General features: G+C 45.9%; 1 protein-coding gene across 1 annotated transcript; it reads left to right on the plus strand.

The window, feature by feature from the left end:
- Nucleotides 1-1,793: 1,793 nt before the first annotated feature.
- Nucleotides 1,794-17,661, plus strand: SYTL4 (synaptotagmin like 4). The gene is made up of 16 exons (XM_033137639.1): nucleotides 1,794-2,065; nucleotides 2,865-3,080; nucleotides 3,796-3,905; nucleotides 5,392-5,506; nucleotides 6,598-6,711; nucleotides 8,711-8,816; nucleotides 9,217-9,307; nucleotides 9,579-9,682; nucleotides 10,905-10,991; nucleotides 11,934-12,112; nucleotides 13,218-13,320; nucleotides 13,428-13,589; nucleotides 14,232-14,337; nucleotides 14,578-14,677; nucleotides 15,202-15,410; nucleotides 17,043-17,661. The coding sequence occupies exons 1-16, from the start codon at nucleotides 1,959-1,961 to the stop codon at nucleotides 17,183-17,185; spliced, it is 2,052 nt and encodes a 683-aa protein (XP_032993530.1). The 5' UTR covers nucleotides 1,794-1,958; the 3' UTR covers nucleotides 17,186-17,661.
- The last annotated feature ends 1,279 nt before the right edge of the window (nucleotides 17,662-18,940 follow it).

Below are 18,940 nucleotides of genomic sequence, written 5' to 3' on the forward strand. Positions count from 1 at the left end.
CAAGAACACAACCAAGAAAGAACTGTTTATTCAGAAACCACATGCTTATGTACCAAACTTCAAATAAAACAGTTTTGTTCCAATATTCTCCTTGACTGAACTGAGTGAAGTAAATACCAGACAGACTGGTTGGTGGCAGCGGTTAATTAACAAAGTGGTGAGCGCAGGTATCAACGGATCGTTAAACGTCTGGGGGACCTGTGCAGGTTGAGCGAACCACCACAAGACCTTTGGGGTCTCTCTTCTGAGGCCTGCTCTGTTAATGATAGGTGACTTGCAAGGCGTAGCCAGGATTTTTGTTGGGTAGGGGCAGGCCTTTTGTTGGGAGGGCAGGGTCAGAACCTGCTAGCTATGTCTTTTTATTGTTTTGGGGCTGGGGCAGCTGCCCCTCCCTGCCCCCTCCCCCCCCCCCCCCGGCTACACCCATGGAGACTTGGCATTGATCAAGTTGGCACCAGGACAGATACCATAAAACTCAGTACTGTAGATGGGTTTTTGTTTTTGCACAAATGTTAGTGCATTAACTGCTAGATAATTTTTTAAAAAAAAAATAAATAAAAAGTAGGGTGTTTCTGAGACTTATGTAAGGATTTCTTTTTTTGGAGGGCAAAAATAATCAAAATCATTATGGAATCCCCATAGCTCTGAAGCCCAAATATTTTTGTGGCGTCTATTGATTTCACTGTCTTTGCTCATTCCCCCCTGCCCCCCCCATCTTGACTTATAATTCAAAGCCCAGGTATCAAAATGCTAGAGATCTTAGGCTCTTCTCTTCTCTCTTTCTCCTCCTCCCTCCACTGTGCCAACATTCAAATATTGTCTGCCTGGAATAAGATCTTATGTTTTTCGTCATAACCTTTATGGCAATTGGATCCCCACTCTGTCTAATCTTTTTAGCAAATATTGCAGCTGGTCCCACTATACTTGAATCATCTTTGAGAAGCAGTGTTCTGTCTTGTCTCTTTCTTTCTGTCAGTTTCATTATAAGTACTACTAATAAAGAACTGAGTTATGGCAGATATATAGCTAAAGCAGAGCTTCTGAGAGACAAGAGAGAAGAAACTCAAACATCTGCAGAAATAGAAAAAAGTGCATTGGAGGGAACTTAAGGGAGCAGCTTCTCTAGAAGCAGCCAAATGAAGACTGAGCATGCTCATAATATGGAATGTCTATTTGCTGGGGATGGGATGGAGTACCCTAGGAAAAGGCACAATTGGTTGGAACACCAGTGCTGCAGACTTTGGGTGCATGTTCCACTTGTTTCTGCCAGTCTTCAGCTTTTTCAGTAGTTCCATTGATGAAGTATACATGCATATGCTTATGCACTTCCATCAGTCCCAGCCAACATGGCCAGTGGTCAAGAACTATGGGAGTTGTGGACCTACAACCTCTGGCCCATATGATGTACTGGTAGCTTAGAATTGTTACTTACAGAGCCTCTGCAGTACTGTATAGCAGATACGAGTCAGAGCTATAAGTCGTGGAGTTCCCAATTTTAAACCTCATCTCTCAGGAAGACTTAGGCAATCCTCAGTCTCTCTTGACCTTGGTTTCCCCACTGCCCCAACCTGTGGTAGAATGCTTGGACCTTTTGTAGGCAACTAAATTTGCAGCAAAACAATGCAAAAAAAGTATGTTTTGAAACCAGGCTTACTTTAGCTAATATAGTAGGTCAGTAGCCTTCAGAGTTTTTGGTTTGCATTGGCTCATGTCAGCAGGTTACATCAGAAATGCAGAGCCTGTGGCTCTCCCATCATCCATTAACTTTGGCTGTGCTGTCTGGGGCTGATGGTAGTTGGAGTCCCGCAACATTTTCTGGAGGGCCACAGCTTCTTCATCCCTGGGTTAAATGAACCTGTAGTATTCTTGCTCAGCTGTGCTAAACTCTTAATCTTCCTTCTAGCTCTGAGAATTCTGCAGCCAGGGAACGGGAGCTGCCTTCCAGCCTTGGGATAACGATGGAGGCTGTTGACTTGTCTTTCCTTTCGGAGGCTGAGAGGGATCTGATCCTCCAGGTCCTGCAACGAGATGAAGCACTGCGGAAAGCAGAAGAGAGGAGAATCAGGTGAGAACCTAAATGGCTTAGGGGTCAAGAGGGAGGCAAGAACACCGCTGCCCTTGCTTTGGAGAGCTGAGCTGGCATAGGAATATAGCCCAAACCTTTGCTGCTTGCTTAAGATGACAAAAACAAGGGTGTTTGCAGGTTCCTATTGGTCTGCTCCAGCTTCATGGGTTGTGCATTGTACAGGCCTGCCCTGGAGAAGTCTGGGTGATTCAGAGTAGTTTTCCCATCGTAGGGAGCCACGGGGACTCTCCAGCTCTCATTCCTGCCATTGCCTGATATGATTCTATTTCTGCATTAATCTCCCAGTGCTGCACACAAGTTGGTAGTGTATATGTGTGTGTGTGTGTGTGTGTGTGTGTGTGGTGCCTATACAATAAAAACAGCAGGGCATCATTAAAAGCAACCATTTCGCCAAAGCCTGTTGGGACAAGGAGGTCTTCACCTCCTGGCAGAAGGACAGCAAGGAGGGAGCCAGTCCGGCTTCTCCAGGGAGGGAGTTGCACAGTCTGGGAGCAGCCATTGAGAAGGCCCTCTGCCGTGTTTGTGCCAAGTGAGGGTGGCAGGACTGAGAGAAGGGCATTTCGGAACCTGATCAGGTTCAGTTGAGGGCATAGAGATCAGGTTCAGATAGCTTAGACCTAAGCCTTATAGAGTACCATCTTCACGGATGCAAGCCTTAGCTGGACCAACCAGCACCTGGATTTCTGGAGTGGATGCTGTGAGATTTATGGGAACTTAGGCTCCCTTCCCCTGTATGAGGTAGTTCTTAGTCATTCCCGCTTTGTGCTCCTTGCAACAGGCGCCTGAAGAATGAGCTGCTGGAGATCCGCAGAAAGGGAGCCAAGAGGGGAAGCCAGCGCTACAGCGAGAGGACGTGCGCCCGTTGTCAGCAGAGCCTGGGGCGGATCAGCCCCAAAGCCAATACTTGCCGTGGCTGCAACCATCTGGTGTGCCGGGACTGCCGCTCCTATAGCGCCAACAGTTCCTGGCGCTGCAAAGTCTGCACCAAGGAGGCGTAAGTTCGGCAGCTTGAGTTTGCCAGTGCTACTTCCTGTCCTTGTCTCTTCCAGCTGTGGCTGTTTCTTGTCTCTGAACCCACATGTTTGAACCCAGTTTTCGATATACAGCTTAGAACCAGCTTTTTATTTAAAGGAAAACATGCAAGATTCTAGCCCTAAACGTTTATGCCCAACTTGTTTTGTCTAAAAGCTTTAGGATTCAGGAGTTTTAACTGTCCTGCTCAATAATTTAATCCTCAGTGCATTCTTTTTATTTTCCTTCGTAGAAAAGTGAGGCGAAAACAGCAAGGCTGGGTTGTTGCCACCAAGGCCATGAGCTGGTACAGGATTTATTGAGACAAGAATGTTGCTGTGGAATTGTTTGGGCAGAGGGAGGGCCCCATGCTAACACACCCTTGATAACTTCCTACAGGGGAGCTTTGCTGTTCCTGCTGCAAAGCGGTGTCTGCAAAATCCCAAAGTCAGCAACAAAACATCTATAGGTTTCCATAAAGTGTTCCCCCCATACATTAATGAGGGCTAGAAACTTGGGGTGTTTATTTTAATGAAACAATAACTCAGGAAGCCAAATTCTATTATACATAGTTGTGTAATCATCCATGCTTCAGGAAAACTGGGTGATGGCAAAAACTAGGCTGAACATAAGTGATTAAATTGTGACAAATGGTCTTTTGTAGCTCTCTCTCTCTCTCTCTCCCCCTCTCTCTGCAGGGAGCTGAAAAAATCAACTGGTGACTGGTTCTATGACCAAAGAGTAAATCGATTTGCTAGCAGGCTGGGCAGTGACATCATTCGAATGTCTCTTCGGCGCAAACCACAGGGTAGGATTTCTTGACAGTTCTTGGTCTGAAGATGAGCAAATAGTCTGTAGCTGCTGGTTCTTATGCAGGATTTTTGGTTGTATTTTCCAATTAAACATAATCAAAAGTTGCCCCAAATAACTTAATAGCTGGCAATTCATGTCCTGGTCAGCACACTCTTTACATTCTCCACACTCTCTCCATCATTTTAGAAATCTAGCTTGGCTTGCTTACTTGAGCTATCTGTATCTTCTCAATATCCTGTATATTTTCATTCTTCAGCCATGGTGATGGCATGGGCTGCTGAGAAGGAAGGGAGGCAAGCAAGCAAAGCAGCCTAACCAACCCCTCTTTCTTCCTTCTTGCTGCCACCAAATGGATGTCTATTTTTTCCTGACTGCCTCCATTGAATATTTTGGACATGAATTGGCCCAACCTACTCCTGATACAGTGGTACCTCGGGTTATGAACTTAATTCATTTCGGAGGTCTGTTCTTGACCCAAAACCATTCTTAAGCTGAGGTGCACTTTTGCTAATGGGGCCTCCCGCTTCTGCTCAGTCCAGCTTCTGGGTTCCTCAGAATCCCCCCCTCCCCGGCTCCTTTATGCTGCAATGGTCTCTTAAAACTGTTCAACTTTCTATAACACTGGTTCCACAATAGCTTCATTAACCAGTTTTCTAGCTTATAGACAGTGGCCTTGTTTGCACATAACACTATGACAAATGATGCTTTAACCTGAACAAGCAAGTGTGCTGGTTTTGCTCCTTCCCTGTTTGTATTGCTGCTGCACCACTGGAAGCTAAGCCATGGTTTGGCACACCTGAACCTGTGCTTATAGTTTGTCTCCCGCAAACACATTGTGACCACAAGCTCACAAAAATAAAAATAAAAATAAAAATTGGGCACAGCTTGTAGTCTGTCTGGAACGAGACAAACCATAAGCCTGAATACAGATGTAATGCTATGCCAAACCATGGCTTAATTCCTGCTAGTGTGGTAGCAGCAGGAACAGGGAGGACCAAAGCAGCTGCGATTCCCCCCCCCCAATGCATCAGTGTGTTTGCTTGTTCTTTCACTCCTAAGTCATGGTTTGATTTGGTGTTAACAGTTAACGAGGTAAAAAAATATATTTGAAAAAACCAATCCACCACCCAAAGATTCTAGCTTTTCAGAAGTTTCCATTTCCTCTTAATTGCCAAGTTCCTAGGATGATGGGAGTGGCGTTTCTGACAATATATGGAGGGCTACAGATTGGCTAACTGTGCACTATATATAGCCACCGAGAGAGCTGGGTTTGATGGGCAATATATAAATGTTAACTATTGAATGAACCTACCTCTCAAGGTTGTTGGCTGGGTGGAGGATGCATCCTGTGGTTAACCTTGAGCTCCAGGGGTGGGGTGGGGAGAGAGGTGAGGTGGAAATGTCGTAAATAAATGAGGACTGCTCCCAGTATGTGTGCGTTGACCCTAAAAGGTTTGTTATTTTTATCCCCTCTCTTTTAGCTAACAAAAGGGAAACAGCCGGGCAAGCTCTTCTGCAGAAGGCCCAGCTCACTGATACCAAAGGTTCCTCCAAGGCAACACCAAAGAGTCCCCAGCAGCAACGCAAGGAACCCAGGTGACTCTCTCTCTCTCTCTCCCACCTATCCCAGCCTTTCTTGCTCCATCATGCTGGGGCTGTTGCAGCAACGCAAGTCTGTTTCCCCCCTCTCACTAGTGGCAGTGAATATCAAAGCACATGAAGGGAAGATTATCAGCATACTTACATTCCTTCAAGTATGCAGGAAGTGTATATGCCAGAGGTTTCCAGTCTTTTTGGGTCCACAGCTCCCTTGGCCAACTACATTCTTTCTGCGGCACCCCTGCAGGGCTCAGGAGCCCAGTTATATTACCCCTTGCCGACAGAGCCAGCAGCCCCTCACCGCTTTTCGAGCAGCCTCCCTTGTTGAGTGTTCGCTCAGCCTCCTCTCTTGTCCCCTCTCCTTGGGAGTCCTCTGAGCAGCCACTGCTGCCACCCATGGTCTCTGAGCTGCCCACCCCACCCCCAAAGAGAGGTGCTTCCTCACACTGCCCCACAGGGGCCTGGGAAGCAGCCCCTGGCCAGCCCCAGAGGTACCATTCACCTGGGGAGCTAGTAGCCTGGGCGCTGCTGCAACTAACAGCCATGCAAGCCTTTGGGAGGCAGAGATGCGGGAGGGAATCAGAGGAAGGGAGGGAAGGAAAGAGGGACAGAGGCCAGTGTTGCCATGGTGCATTGGTTGAAAACCACTGGCCTATGCATTTTGCATTTGCATGCAGGCAGTTTTCAGGATGCAATTGCATTTTAAGACCGGAGGCTTAGAATAGCTGTAAGAAGGCATGGTCTGCCGTTCAGCTGTGTATTGATGAAATATGCCACACATTTCATGGAAAATAGCCTTGTGTATGAGTGTGCTGTATGTCTCCTCCTCCCCCACCTATTACTGGAACAGAGACCCCCAACAGCTTTTCTACTGAGATAACAGAGCTCTTCTTGCGCAATGTTCTCCACATCTGGTGTAGACAGTGATGAGCTGGGTAGATCAATGATTTGACTTTGTATGAGACAGCTTCCTATGTCTTTGTGTTCTCTGCTGCCTGGTCCTTTGAACTAGAGATGCCAGGGATTGAACTTGGGCCCTTCCACCAAGCCCCTTATTGCCGTTCACCTGTCTAGACTGTTTCTTCCAGCTTGACCCCTGATCACTTGGAGCTCCGAGATGCAAGGAGTGACACAGAATCCACTGAGAACATGAGTCTGGATGGCTTCCGCACTGTCTCTTCTCCTACAGCTCCTGGCCCCAGGTTAGAAAAGACCAGTTCCGATTCCTATAAGGCAGTGTTTTTCAACCACTGTTCCGCGGCACACTAGTGTGCCGCGAGATGTTGCCTGGTGTGCCGTGGGAAAAATTGAAAAATTACTTTATATATAGTCAATATAGGCACAGAGTTAATTTTTTTAAACATTTTCTAATGGTGGTGTGCCTCCTGATTTTTTTCATGAAACAAGTGTGCCTTTGCCCAAAAAAGGTTGAAAAACACTGCTATAAGGTGTATATCCCAATCTGTAGTGGAATCTGTGGCTCTCCAGGAGTTGCTGAACCACAACCCTAATAATTTCTGACCATTGACCATGCTGGCTGGAGCTGATGGGAGCTGGAAGCCCAACAACAATGCTCTCTAAAACTAGTTATTGATTCTCACTAATATCCAAAAACACCACTTTTCAGAATGAGCAATCATTTTTATGCCAGTGGTTTGTGACATGATGCAATTCACTTGTTTTCTGTAGTGCCTTTTGAATGTTTGAAAAGAATCATACGATGATGGAATCCAAAGGTACTATAGGACAATTCCTGTGCTGTTTGAGCAGTGCTTTCCACCAGAGTTAATTTCTTTATTTGCTGAGGTGGGGGGTGCACATAGTCTGCCCTTCAGCTTTTTCTCACCTGGTTTGCTTGTAGCAAGCTAAACACAGAGAGATCCATATCAACTTCATGTACATCTCCTCTGCGATATGACTTGCTATGATAACTTATGAATGTCACTTCTATTTAGTGAACTAGTGGATGGCCTGGATAATGGAGGTTGCATTCTGCTTTTACTCTATCTGGTTGTATAGCCAACTGCCATGTTCTAATTGAGATTCTTGCATTGTAGGGAGTTGGTCTAGATGGCCCTCAGGGTCCCTTCCAACTCTATGATGCTATGAACTTCTGGTGGAATGGAGGGGGTCGGAGGGAGCCACAACATGCCCATCCTTGTTTTAGAATGTGCTGCTTCAGAATCACAGTAGCATTCTAGGCAGTTAAATCTGTTGAGCTCAATTGAGGGAAGAGAGAAGAGGAGTGGATGAGGTTTGATTAGAGGGAGAGAAAAGGGAGGTAAGTTGGGGAGGATAAAAGCCCTTTTCAGACTTTCCTCCCTAACCCTTTCATATACTGAATGCCTGGGGTGGGGGTGGCTTGCTGGGGGTCAGGATATTGCCTGCAGAACCTGTGCCTCTGCTTTTGGGGTGGTCCTCAGTGAACTCATGCTGGGAAATAACTTTATGCATGGTACAGAGAAAGAAAGCAGAGTTTTATTTTCTGCCTCTGGTAATACTACAAATTAAGCATTGACCAGCCTCCTTTCCCATCCTGACCAGCCTTCCAGATATTGTTGGACTACAACTTCCATCAATTCCTGATCTTAGGTGGGGCTGATGGGAGCAGGATTCCAAAAACAACTGGGGGGGGGCACAGGTGGAAGGCTGAAACAGACAAAAGGAAAGATCTATTGACCCAATGCACTTCTCAATTTATGGAATTCGCTGCTGCACAACATGTGGCAGTTGGCTAAGGCTTTAAAAGGGGATCGCCTAAATTCATGCATGTTTACAGCTGTTGCTAAATGGAAGGGTTAGTGGTTTTTCTTCTGCTGTGCCTCAGCTGATCCCATTCTCACTGTGACTGCAGAAATTTCCAGGCAGACATACTGTTCCATTTCCAATCCTCGCATATAAGCTTCCTGCTTTTCCTCCCACAAATGTTCCAGGAATTTCTTATTGGTTCTGCTTTGGCTGTGCTATAGAGCAAGAGCACCCTTCAGATAGCAGTCATGTGATACATCGAGGAAGCAAAGCAGAGCTACTAATAAAGCAGAACAATGTGCAGATCACTAATTCACTATTATTGCGTTGATGATGCACTGCAGAAAACAACTGCAGAAAACAAGTCTGAGGGTACCCTGTTCAGAGAGATGAATGTCCTTGGTCTGCTCCAGGAAAGATGTTCTTATGATCTCGCTTTTTGTTTCTTTGCAGCCCTCAACAAGAGAGGACAAAAGCTATCAGCCCTTCAGGGTCCAATGCATCCAGCCTGACGCTCCCCAGCCGCTTCAGAGAGGCTCTCCCCTCTGATTCAGACGGTGTAGGTTTGCACTACTGCTTTGCATGTGGCTTGCTGCAACAACAGGTTTCTTTGCACATGCTTGGGCACTGTCGTATGGTGACAGGTGTCTTGGGAAATGCAGGACTTTCCCTTCCCAGGGCACCCCAACCTTTTTAATGGGTGTATGCACATTGGTCCTGGTTGTATTGATTGGCAGAGTGTAGTATTGGGTGGGCTATTGTAACTCATCTGCGCATCTAAAGCTAATGGACTCAAAATTACCAAAACAGCCTTTGGCGCTCGTCTTAAAGCTTGGGCTGGCCAAATGCTTTTGGGAATCAGATTTCCTTACTCTTTCTACCTGCAGTCCAGTATGTGGGATGGTGATTGTGTGAGGGTCTTGTTTATGTTTTTGTGATGTTGGCATATTCTTTCCTAGGACGCTCGTTTGGGAATCCATGGTGCAGCTTCAGCTGATGAGAATGAAACCTTGTTCAAGAAGAATCCCAGGAGAGTTCAGAGGCCTTCAGGTAAAAGACCCTTAGACGCAATGTTATGCTGGCCAGGGTGGTGCAGTGGTTAAGCTGCTGTTTTTAAACTGGAGAGATCCACATTCAGATCCTAACTCAGCCATGAACCTTCTTCAAAGGAAGTTTGGACAAGCACCTGTTGGGACAATCCTCTTGGATGGGTGGGGTGGGGTGGATAAACGGTTAGGTTTGGGTAGTGGTTCTGTGACCTCTTGGCTCTGTGATGCTGAAAACAGTAGCTCTCTCTTCTCCTGACCTATTTCTGTCACAGAATACACAAAGTCAGTGATTGACCTGCGACCAGAGGAGCCTGTCATTGAAAGTGGGCCTCTAGGAGACAGAAGCAAATCAGTCCCAGGCCTCAATGTTGAAATGGTGAGTTTCTTAAGGGAGTGCTGGGAGCCTTTTTTTAGCCTGAGGCCCACATTCCCTTCAGGGGAGTCAGGTGTCAGTGGTAGGTAGGCCCAGAAGCAAAAGTGGGCAGAGCAAAAAATATATACAGTGGTGCCCCGCTAGACGAATGCCTCGCTAGACGAAAAACTCGCAAGACGAAAGGCATTCGCTAGCGGAAGGCTGTCTCGCAAGACGAATTTTTCAATGGGATTGCCTCGCAAGACGAAAAAAATTCCGATTTTTTTTTTTTTGTCAAACTGCTCTTCCCCCGTTGGTGCTTCGCAAGACAAAATTTTCGCTATACGACAGCACTCGCAGAACGAATTAATTTCGTCTTGCGAGGCACCACTGTATGTTAATTTTGTCTTTATACAGTAGGCTAATTCACCAGAGACCCCCAGAGGACACTGAATGTTTTTAGGATGGCACGCCTATGGCAGAGCCATGCTGATTTGCCTCCTCCTGTAGGAGAAGCCCCCCACTGCCCCCCAGACTGGCTGTACCTGTAGTGCTCACAGGTGATGCTGGTTTAGTGCTCTTAAAGCCAGAACCTGGGATTTTGGGTTTTTTCTTGGGCATCAGCTCCCATTACTTCCCTCATGCTGCTGACACTGTTTAGGTAGGAAGGGGGAGATTTTCCTCCACCTTAAAGGGTGGGGTTTCTTTTCTCCCCCTTACTGCTGATGCACCTTGTCTCCTGCCTTTTTTCAGGCATCTCAGAGATCCAGGTTACTGAGGATTCTGCTGGAGTGCAGGAAGACCTCCAAACAATGTACTCCACTGAAGTGGTGTGGCTTGGGGAGAGGGGGTGTGGCTTGAGATTTCCCACACCAATGTTACAGAAGTTTGTTCCAGAGTCAAATACTGAGAAGCGCTCTCTGCGTCCTGGGGATATTTGATGTAGTAGTAGTTTTAGTGGTTTTGGAGGGTGGTGCATAGATGCAGTTTAGCAGCTCATTTGGCTGGGTGGTGTTTCATTTCAAATGGCACAGTCAAGAGATCCTTTTGACCTCCAATGGAAGCGATGGTATGCAAAATAAAGATGCGCTCAATAGCTCATAATAAAACAAGACACTGGAGGAGGGCGGTGATGAGCTGGGGGACATTTGAACTTTTGAACAGATTGAGCCAGCAGTCTTCCCTTTGGGAAGTTGTGCTGATGCTGTTTAGGATGAAGCCCAGCTGTGTGTGTTTTCTTCTCTAGGAAGAGGAAGAGGAGGACATAGACAGCCTAGTAGAGATTCACCGGAGAAGGACAGCCAGATGCAGCATGCGTAGCGGTACATCCTCGGTGGGTCCCAGTACCAATGCCTGTTGCCTAGGACTCTTCTGAATAAGGGTGGGGAACCTGTGGGACTCCAGCTCCCATCAGCCCCCAGGCAGCATGACCAATGGTCAAGGCTGATGGGAATTGTAGTCCCAGCAATCTCTATAGGGTGACGTGGGTTCTCCAAACTTGGCTTACAGAGCATAATGTTCCTTCTTCTGCATTCCTATCAAGCCCAAGATAATTCTATTTACACACAAAAAATGTTTATGCCATCAGTATTAAAGGGGGGGGGGAATAGACCGTGGTGGTGAACAGCACAAAACTGCCTGATGCTGAGCCTGACCACTGGTCTGTCTTGCTCAGTGTTGTCTACTACACTGACTGGCAGAAGCTCTCCAGGATTTCAGACAGATATTCCCAATCCTACCTGGAGATGCATGCAGAGCAGATACCTCACCACTGAGCTACGGTTCTTCCGCCGTTAGCGCAGCTGGATTAAGATAGGTGATTGCTGTCAGATAGGACAATCACTTCCTATCCTTGCAGGAAGTGGTGGAATTCAATGATGGGTTTGAAACTAAAAACGAAAGCTGTGTTGGGATATTAAGGATGAACAGATTTTTAAAACAGCATAAACTTTCAATGATCAGAGGCCTTTGCACCTCCTGAAAAAATTATGCTGTGCCAAATTATTATTATTATCATTATTTATATACCACCCTCCATCATAACAAGATCTAAGTCTTTTAACTGCCCCGTTGTTTTGCCACAACAGACTGAACGCTGCCCCTACTTTATGGATGGAAATGTAGGTTGAACATTTTGGTTAAAAACCTTTCGGAGTTGGTTACAGTAGCTGGTCTGCACGTGCAGCAGAATCTCATGGTGACATTGGTTGAATCTGGGCCAGGAAGGCAGAATTCAATGGATGGTAAACGATGCTGCTTCTTTTCTTTTTCTCAGAGCACTTTGGGAAGCATGGTCAGTATCTACAGCGAGGCGGGTGACTTTGGCAGTGTCTGTGTTACGGGAGAAATTGCCTTCTCCCTGAGCTATGAACAGAAGGTGCAGACCCTCTTCATCCACATGAAGGAGTGTCGCCAGCTGGCATATGCTGACGAGGCCAAGAAGCGCTCCAACCCGTGAGTGTGCATCATGTTGTGCTGGATGTGTGGGGAGGACAACCTGTGGGAACAAATTAAGTGGGTCGGTTTGGACATGGTACAGATTAGTTGCTGAGGAAGCTTGACTATAGTTTAGAAGTGTAATTGCAGCATCAGTTGCTCTCCCTCCTAGAGACAGGAGGTAGAAAGCAAAAGCAGATGACCAGTTGTAAACCATGTGTTTCCTAGATTTATTTGAAAGCTCAGCTATGGGCTAGGTTTGGTTCTAAATTAGGGTAAATGCAAACCATGAGTGTGGTTTTTTTTTAATGTGATGCCTGAAATAGAGTTATGGTGTGTTCACGTGTACTTTTTCATTTGTTGTATAATTTTTAATTTAAGGGGGATCAAAAGCAGGTGTAAAAACGCTTTGAATGAATGAACATATATTTTAATCAAATACTCTTTTAGCATGGTTAAATGTGGACTGCTTTTGGGACAAAATTGCAGTGCTGTTCTTCCAAGACAGAATAGTTATGCAAGAGGAAGTGTGTACAGTACCCTCAAATGCATTTTTGGATACAGGCATTTTTTTTTTTTACATTTTATAATACTGTATGCCAATTTGAATTTATGGATTTATCACATTTTTTTATCCTGCCATTCCTCCAAGGACAGCTAACAGTGTTTTCTCCTTCTTCTCCACCCCTTGCCCCATTTTTAGCAAAATATTTTGGGCTGAGATGGTGAGTGATTCAAGGTCACCTAGTGATTTTCCTGGCTGAAGCTGCAGGGGTTTTAACTCTGGTTTCCACAATTTTAGCCCAATGCACTACATTAAGAATAATCTTGAGGAGGGCTGCAATCTGTAGTTGAAGTGTTTCACACACCAGTGTGAACTATCTAAAAATGTGGGGTTTGGGGTGGGGTGGGGGTGGCCCTCAGCAAATAGTTGTTTTTTTTGTAAGGACTCACTGTGTGGATACATCGCTCCTCTCAGCATACCAATGCAATTGCACGACCACTTTATCCAAAGCTGCCTGCTTCGCCAATCTCATCACCATTAAACAGAAGTGTGTGGGACCATGGAAGGAAAGGGAGATAACTGGGCAAGGTGTAAACCTACATGTTTTGTTTCTTGCAGGTATGTGAAGACATACCTCCTCCCAGACAAATCCCGCTCAGGGAAACGGAAAACCACCATCAAACGGAACACCGTCAACCCACTGTACAACGAGCTGCTCAAGGTGTCTGAGAGTTGGTGGGCAGGAGGCTAGCCAGGCTTGTGTATGTTGTGCTCCTCTGTGGAAGCTATCCTTGCTAAATACGCATTCTCTTTTTTATTTTCTTGCAGTATGAGATCAGCAAGGCCCTCCTGCTGACGAGGACCTTGCAGTTCTCTGTTTGGCACCACGACCGTTTTGGCCGGAACACTTTCTTGGGAGAGGTGGAGGTCCCGATGGACACCTGGAACTTTGAGAGCCCATTGGAGGAGTGCCTCCCCCTGCATGGCAAGGTTTGTCCTACCCCACAGCTTGCTTCCAAGGTTCTCCTGTCATGTAGCTTCAGCTGAAAGAGGTTGCTTGGGAGCTCCAGGAAGTCTTGCTATGGTTTTGGTTTAAATAACAAACAGCGAGTCTTGCTTGCCACCCGTTTTGTTGTAATTTCAGTTGCAGGTGAAGATCTCTCCCATTTTCACACATTTTCAATCATTTTAATTGCTTCTTTTCTCAATATTTTAATTCTTTGAAGCTGCAGCAGAATTTTTTTGGCCCAGGGATTGTTCCATAATGTGCTAGGTTCGATTACTTTTTAAAGTACGTTTTCTTTGTTCTCTTTGCAAGCTGTCCTGGGAATGCCAATTTTGACACTGAAAGGGTGGAGGTATTATGCATTCTTTGAGCCACTCCTCCCTGCCCACATATCTATATTTAGGTGTCCTCTAACTTATTCTCCTTCACAGCCACTTTAGAAAAAAACCCCACCCCACCTGTAGAATCTGCCGCAGAGTAGCCCCCTCCTCCATATCTCACACAGAGCCATCTCAGTGTCATCTCCTTGCATCAGTAAACACTGCAGGAATCTGATTGGTTGTACAAACCTTTTATTAATGATGTGCTAATATCCTAATATTTATCATTGCCCATTTCTGTCCTAGAATGCTGCAGACTCATCTGCTTCTCCTCAATACAAAGGCGAATTGGTGGTTTCTTTGAAGTTCATTCCACCTGCTAAGCATGCCAATGCAGGAAATGGAAGAAAAGGTGAAGATTCAGTATAATGCAACCAGTCCCCCCCACCCCCGAATGCAACAGAAACCATATACGTGGCAGCTGTCTGGTTTTTCTCTTTATTCGTATCCAAACCTTTCCCCAACTCCATAAGGTCTAGAAACTTGACTTAAATTCTGATAACAATTGACTTTTCTGGTTCTGTGTGGTTGGTAGGTTGGCTTTCATATCACCCTGGTTAGAGGAAGCTCATCACAGGGGTCTCTTTGTTAGGCAAAAAGGAAGACGGCGGTGAACTTCAGGTCTGGATCAAAGAAGCCAAGAACTTGACAGCAGCCAAATCTGGAGGGACATCTGACAGCTTTGTCAAGGGGTGAGCAAATGGGAGCTTGCTAAAATTGTGTGATGGGTGGAAAGGGGTCTGGAGACTGAGGGTTTGCAGTCAATTGTTGCCCTGCCCCAGGTACCACAGGGCTTGTGTGTGCATCTGATTATAGAAATAATTATTTTGCATTTCATGTAGTATCTTGCACAGTAATATGAAACAAGTGTGCTTGGCTCTGGGTAGCAATTGATTTGGGGCTGTGCAAATCCTTCTGAGCTTTAAAAGGGGCTGGATCTGACTCTTAAAGAAGAGAAGCACTTTGACTTTGAACTATGCATACGGTGCATAGTTCTGCGTTTACAAGTCACAGGAAAAGCACTCGCAGGGTGCCCTCTTCTGGCTGCTGAGAATTCTCTCTGCAACTTCTTAAGCACAAGAAATTTGCAGGGCTCTTCAAAAGATGCTGAGTTTTCTACTCTTGCCCCCCCCCTCCAAGCTACCAATTTCTGCAAGTCCTGGTTGCAGGAGCCTCTTTAATAAAAGAGAGGCATTTTCCCCTCCCTGGTCCACAGGTATTTGCTCCCCCTGAGGAACAAGGCCACTAAAAGGAAGACACCAGTTGTGAAGAAGAGCCTGAACCCCCACTACAACCACACCTTGGTCTACAACAACATCAGTCCTGAAGAGCTGCCGCACATCTGCCTGGAGCTTACTGTGTGGGACCGGGAGCCCCTTTCCAGCAACGATTTCTTGGGAGGAGTCCGACTTGGAGTTGGGAATGGTGAGGAATCTTCTTAGGGCATGCATATGTGTTTGTTTGTGCGTGTGCTCATGGGTGCACCTGTCCCATCAATGGAGATTATCTTTTTTAAATGGATTATTCCTCCCACTTGCTCAAAAAATGGGACTGTGCCAATCACTGCAGTCAGTTAAACTTCCACTTAAGCTAGAGGCACTCCTGAACCCTAGTTGTGGAGCTGGAGGCTGTGGAATTTAAATATCCACCACTGTGCTGTTTTGATTCCTGGATGAAATGCCACCACCTGCCTTGCATATAGAAGATCCCAGTTTCAGTCCCTGGACTCTCCTGATAGGGCAAGGAATGTCCCCTGCCTGAAACCCTGGAGAAACGCTGGCAGGCAATGTAGACAAGACTGAGCTAGATGGAACCGATGGACTGACTCTACATAAGGCAGCTTCCTGCATTCCTAAGTTCTTGCTCCTTCATTCTCCTTTGTAAGGCCCGGTCTTTTCAGCCATTGCTTTCCATCCATGGCTCCAGTCAGTTTTATGTTAGTTGATGGGCTGCTTTTCCACAGTGAACTCAATGCTTGAAGCTGATCCCAATAAAACATTTAACTTAATTATCAAAAATGCATAACATAATGCTTGTTACAGAACACTTCAACCCAAGTCATACAAAATAAACACTTCAGTAAATGTAGCATCCACTAAACATTACAATAAAATAACCTAAATCTCAATACATAACAAGCAGAGAGCTAAATTTGAAGTTGATGGTCCAAAAAGTAGATATGGGAAAATAAATAGGCACAACTAGTACTTGTCTTGCTGTCCGCCCAAGGGGCCACAGCAGGGGAAGGGTGGGTCTTCATAGCGGGCTCCCTCATTTCTGGCCATTTCTCTCTTTCTCTCTACAGACATCCACAACGTCCATTTAAAGCACTCTTAAGCAATTTTAAACAGTCATAGCTCCCCCCCCCCCCCCATGAATCCTGGCAACTGTAGTTTGTTAATAGTGCTGGCATTGCAGAGCTACAGTTCCCAGTACCCTTAACAAGGTACAGAACCCACAACCCTCCATGACTGTTAAGTGTTATAAGATGGCTTTAAGTGGTGTGGATATGACACAATCTCTCTCATTTTACTGTGAAATTTTGTATTGAAACAGAGTTGAAAAACGGGCAACGAAAGGGAAGAATGCCACATGGCATTAAAACAAGAGGACCCACAATAAGACATGCAGTTTATCTGAGGACAGCTCTATTAAGCAAAATCCAGTTCTTTATGAGGGAGTGTTACTTGAGTAGACGACATTTGGGGGTGGAGGTGCGACACATGTGGTGGTGATTTCAGCCTTTTCGGTGCCGAAGACACTCAAATAAAACACCAGGTTTAGCAACGCTACCGCAGATTTTGTAGCTCATGCTGGCCTAGTGAACTCTTGGTGCACAGCTTATACCAGTGTAAGGTATTACACATGTTCATTCTAGTGGGTTAAAAAAAAAGTCTGTAAACATTACACGGAGATGATTTACCTGTCCTGTGACTCATTTTTTGGCGGGGAGGGGGGAATAACTAACGGGAATAGCACTTGCTTTGCATTCAGAAAGCCCTAGGTTCAGTCCCTGGATTCTCCAGCTAAAATTTCAACTACTTGTCCTCTCTTCAGGGATGAGCAATGGCCAACTGGTGGACTGGATGGATTCTACCGGAGAGGAGATTAGTCTGTGGCAGAAGATGCGCAAGTACCCCGGATCATGGGCAGAGGGAACCCTTCCCCTTCGCCCCACCATGGCGAGGGCAAGACCATAACTTTGTTCCAGCTGTCTTTTGAGATGGGGCACAGGAGGCAAATGATGGTCAGGTTCACTGCACTAGAGAGTTTATGGGATGGAGCATCAAGACTTCTTAGCTCCGTACCATGTGTAGCAATAGAACTAACTTTTGAAATGGCCCTTGAAGCTGGCTTGTTCTGGAGGGAAGTTCTTGACTGTTCCAAGGATCTTTTGTCTTACAACCAACTTTATTGGGATTGTTTTCTGTGCAGACCCTTTCCGGGGGCTGAGGGGGTGGGTGTCCTGCCAAAGTGCCTTTTAAAAATGCCTTATTTTTCCTTATTTTCTTTATCCCTCAAACTCCCTTTCCTATTTTTCTTTTTTTCCTGAAGCCTTCTGCAACATACTGCATCTCTACATCCTGTTCTTGATTTTAAATGTTAACACCTTTTGTTCTGTTCTGTGCACAGCAGAAAGGGTCACTGAAATAAAGTTTGGGTGTATGAAGCTGGAGGCTGTATAATTTAAATATCTACTTTTTATTCCTGTATTAGCAGGAGATGAAGACATGGTGCTTAATGATATGGACAGAATGGAGGGGGAGGAGGAGATGCATTTCAAGTAATGACCAGGCCTGCTGTTCCATTGTTTGGTGACTCTGGCTTTCCCCCATTCAATGATGATGGTATGGCGGCATGGTGAAATGTGTATTTGGGGAAGAGGCGTAACTTAATGGCAGAGCATCTGCCTTGCAAGTAGAAGGTCCCATGTTCAGTCCCAGCATCTCCAGGTAAAGTTGTGAGATACGTACTCCATATCTAAAACCCAAGAGAGCTGCTGTCAGACAATGTAGACCAGGCATGGCCAAACTTGGCCCTCTAGTTGTTTTGGGACTACAACTCCCATCATCCCTAGCTAATAGGACCAGCGGTCAGGAATGATGGGAACTGTAGTCCCAAAACAGCTGGAGGGCCAAGTTTGGCCATGCCTGGTGTAGACAAATGCTGGGCTAGATGGACCGTGACTAGGTGTAAGGCAGCTTCCTACATTCTTGTAACGCTTAGCCAAAGTCTGTTTTCCTTGTAGTGTCTACTCATTAGCTCCAGGCCTTCATTCTGGAGCAAAAGAGAATAAATTTGTTCCATCTTCTGTGTAACAGCCCTTCAGATTTTTGAAGGCGGTATATTAAGAACAAATTAGATAAGAACCCTTTCGCTTGTTATATATAGAGCGTCTTTTGTTTGGAGGCAGGTTTTTGTGTGTGTGTGTGTGTGTGTGTGTGTGTGGAAGAACATTCAGCTATGTGAGCCTTTTACCCCTAGCTTGGAAAGGTTAGAACCCAGAGCACATATTTATCACCACAGTGGGAACTAGGACTAGAAGATCTACACTGCTTTGTGAGAAGTCCTGAGAACAGGAGAATAGATAATGCTGTTTAAATTTTGTGCAGGGAATTTGGGCATTTTTTTAAATGCTCCCCACCCCATAATAACCACCCTCTCTGCTGGGAAACCAGCATAGCAGGGAGATAGCCTAGCACCTTTGCCTTGATGTTCTCTGAGCAGACCAAGTCAATGGGACTAAGCTGATCACTGGTTGAATGTGCCTAGCAATGGTATATGAATGTGGTAGAGCACCATGGAGGTACAGGGGGAGTAGAGACCCACTGGTGATACAGGACCATGTCCCCCCCCCTTGATTTGAGCATCACACAACCCATTATTTTAAGGCTGATGGGGCTCAGGCATTCCAGGGAAGCCTTTGCCTACCTGGTCCTCTCCAGAGATGTTTT

This window comes from Lacerta agilis, chromosome Z, assembly GCF_009819535.1.
Source record: "Lacerta agilis isolate rLacAgi1 chromosome Z, rLacAgi1.pri, whole genome shotgun sequence".
In the NCBI taxonomy this organism is placed as follows: Eukaryota; Metazoa; Chordata; class Lepidosauria; order Squamata; family Lacertidae; genus Lacerta; species Lacerta agilis.

Bases quoted from the DNA above. Each gene is read 5' to 3' on its own strand.
- SYTL4 (XM_033137639.1), top strand. From the start codon at position 1,959: ATGGAGGCTGTTGACTTGTCTTTCCTTTCGGAGGCTGAGAGGGATCTG. The intron at 6,712-8,710 runs GTTAGAAAAGAC...GTTTCTTTGCAG, and splicing joins CCTACAGCTCCTGGCCCCAG to CCCTCAACAAGAGAGGACAA. The intron at 14,678-15,201 runs GTGAGCAAATGG...CCTGGTCCACAG, and splicing joins TCTGACAGCTTTGTCAAGGG to GTATTTGCTCCCCCTGAGGA.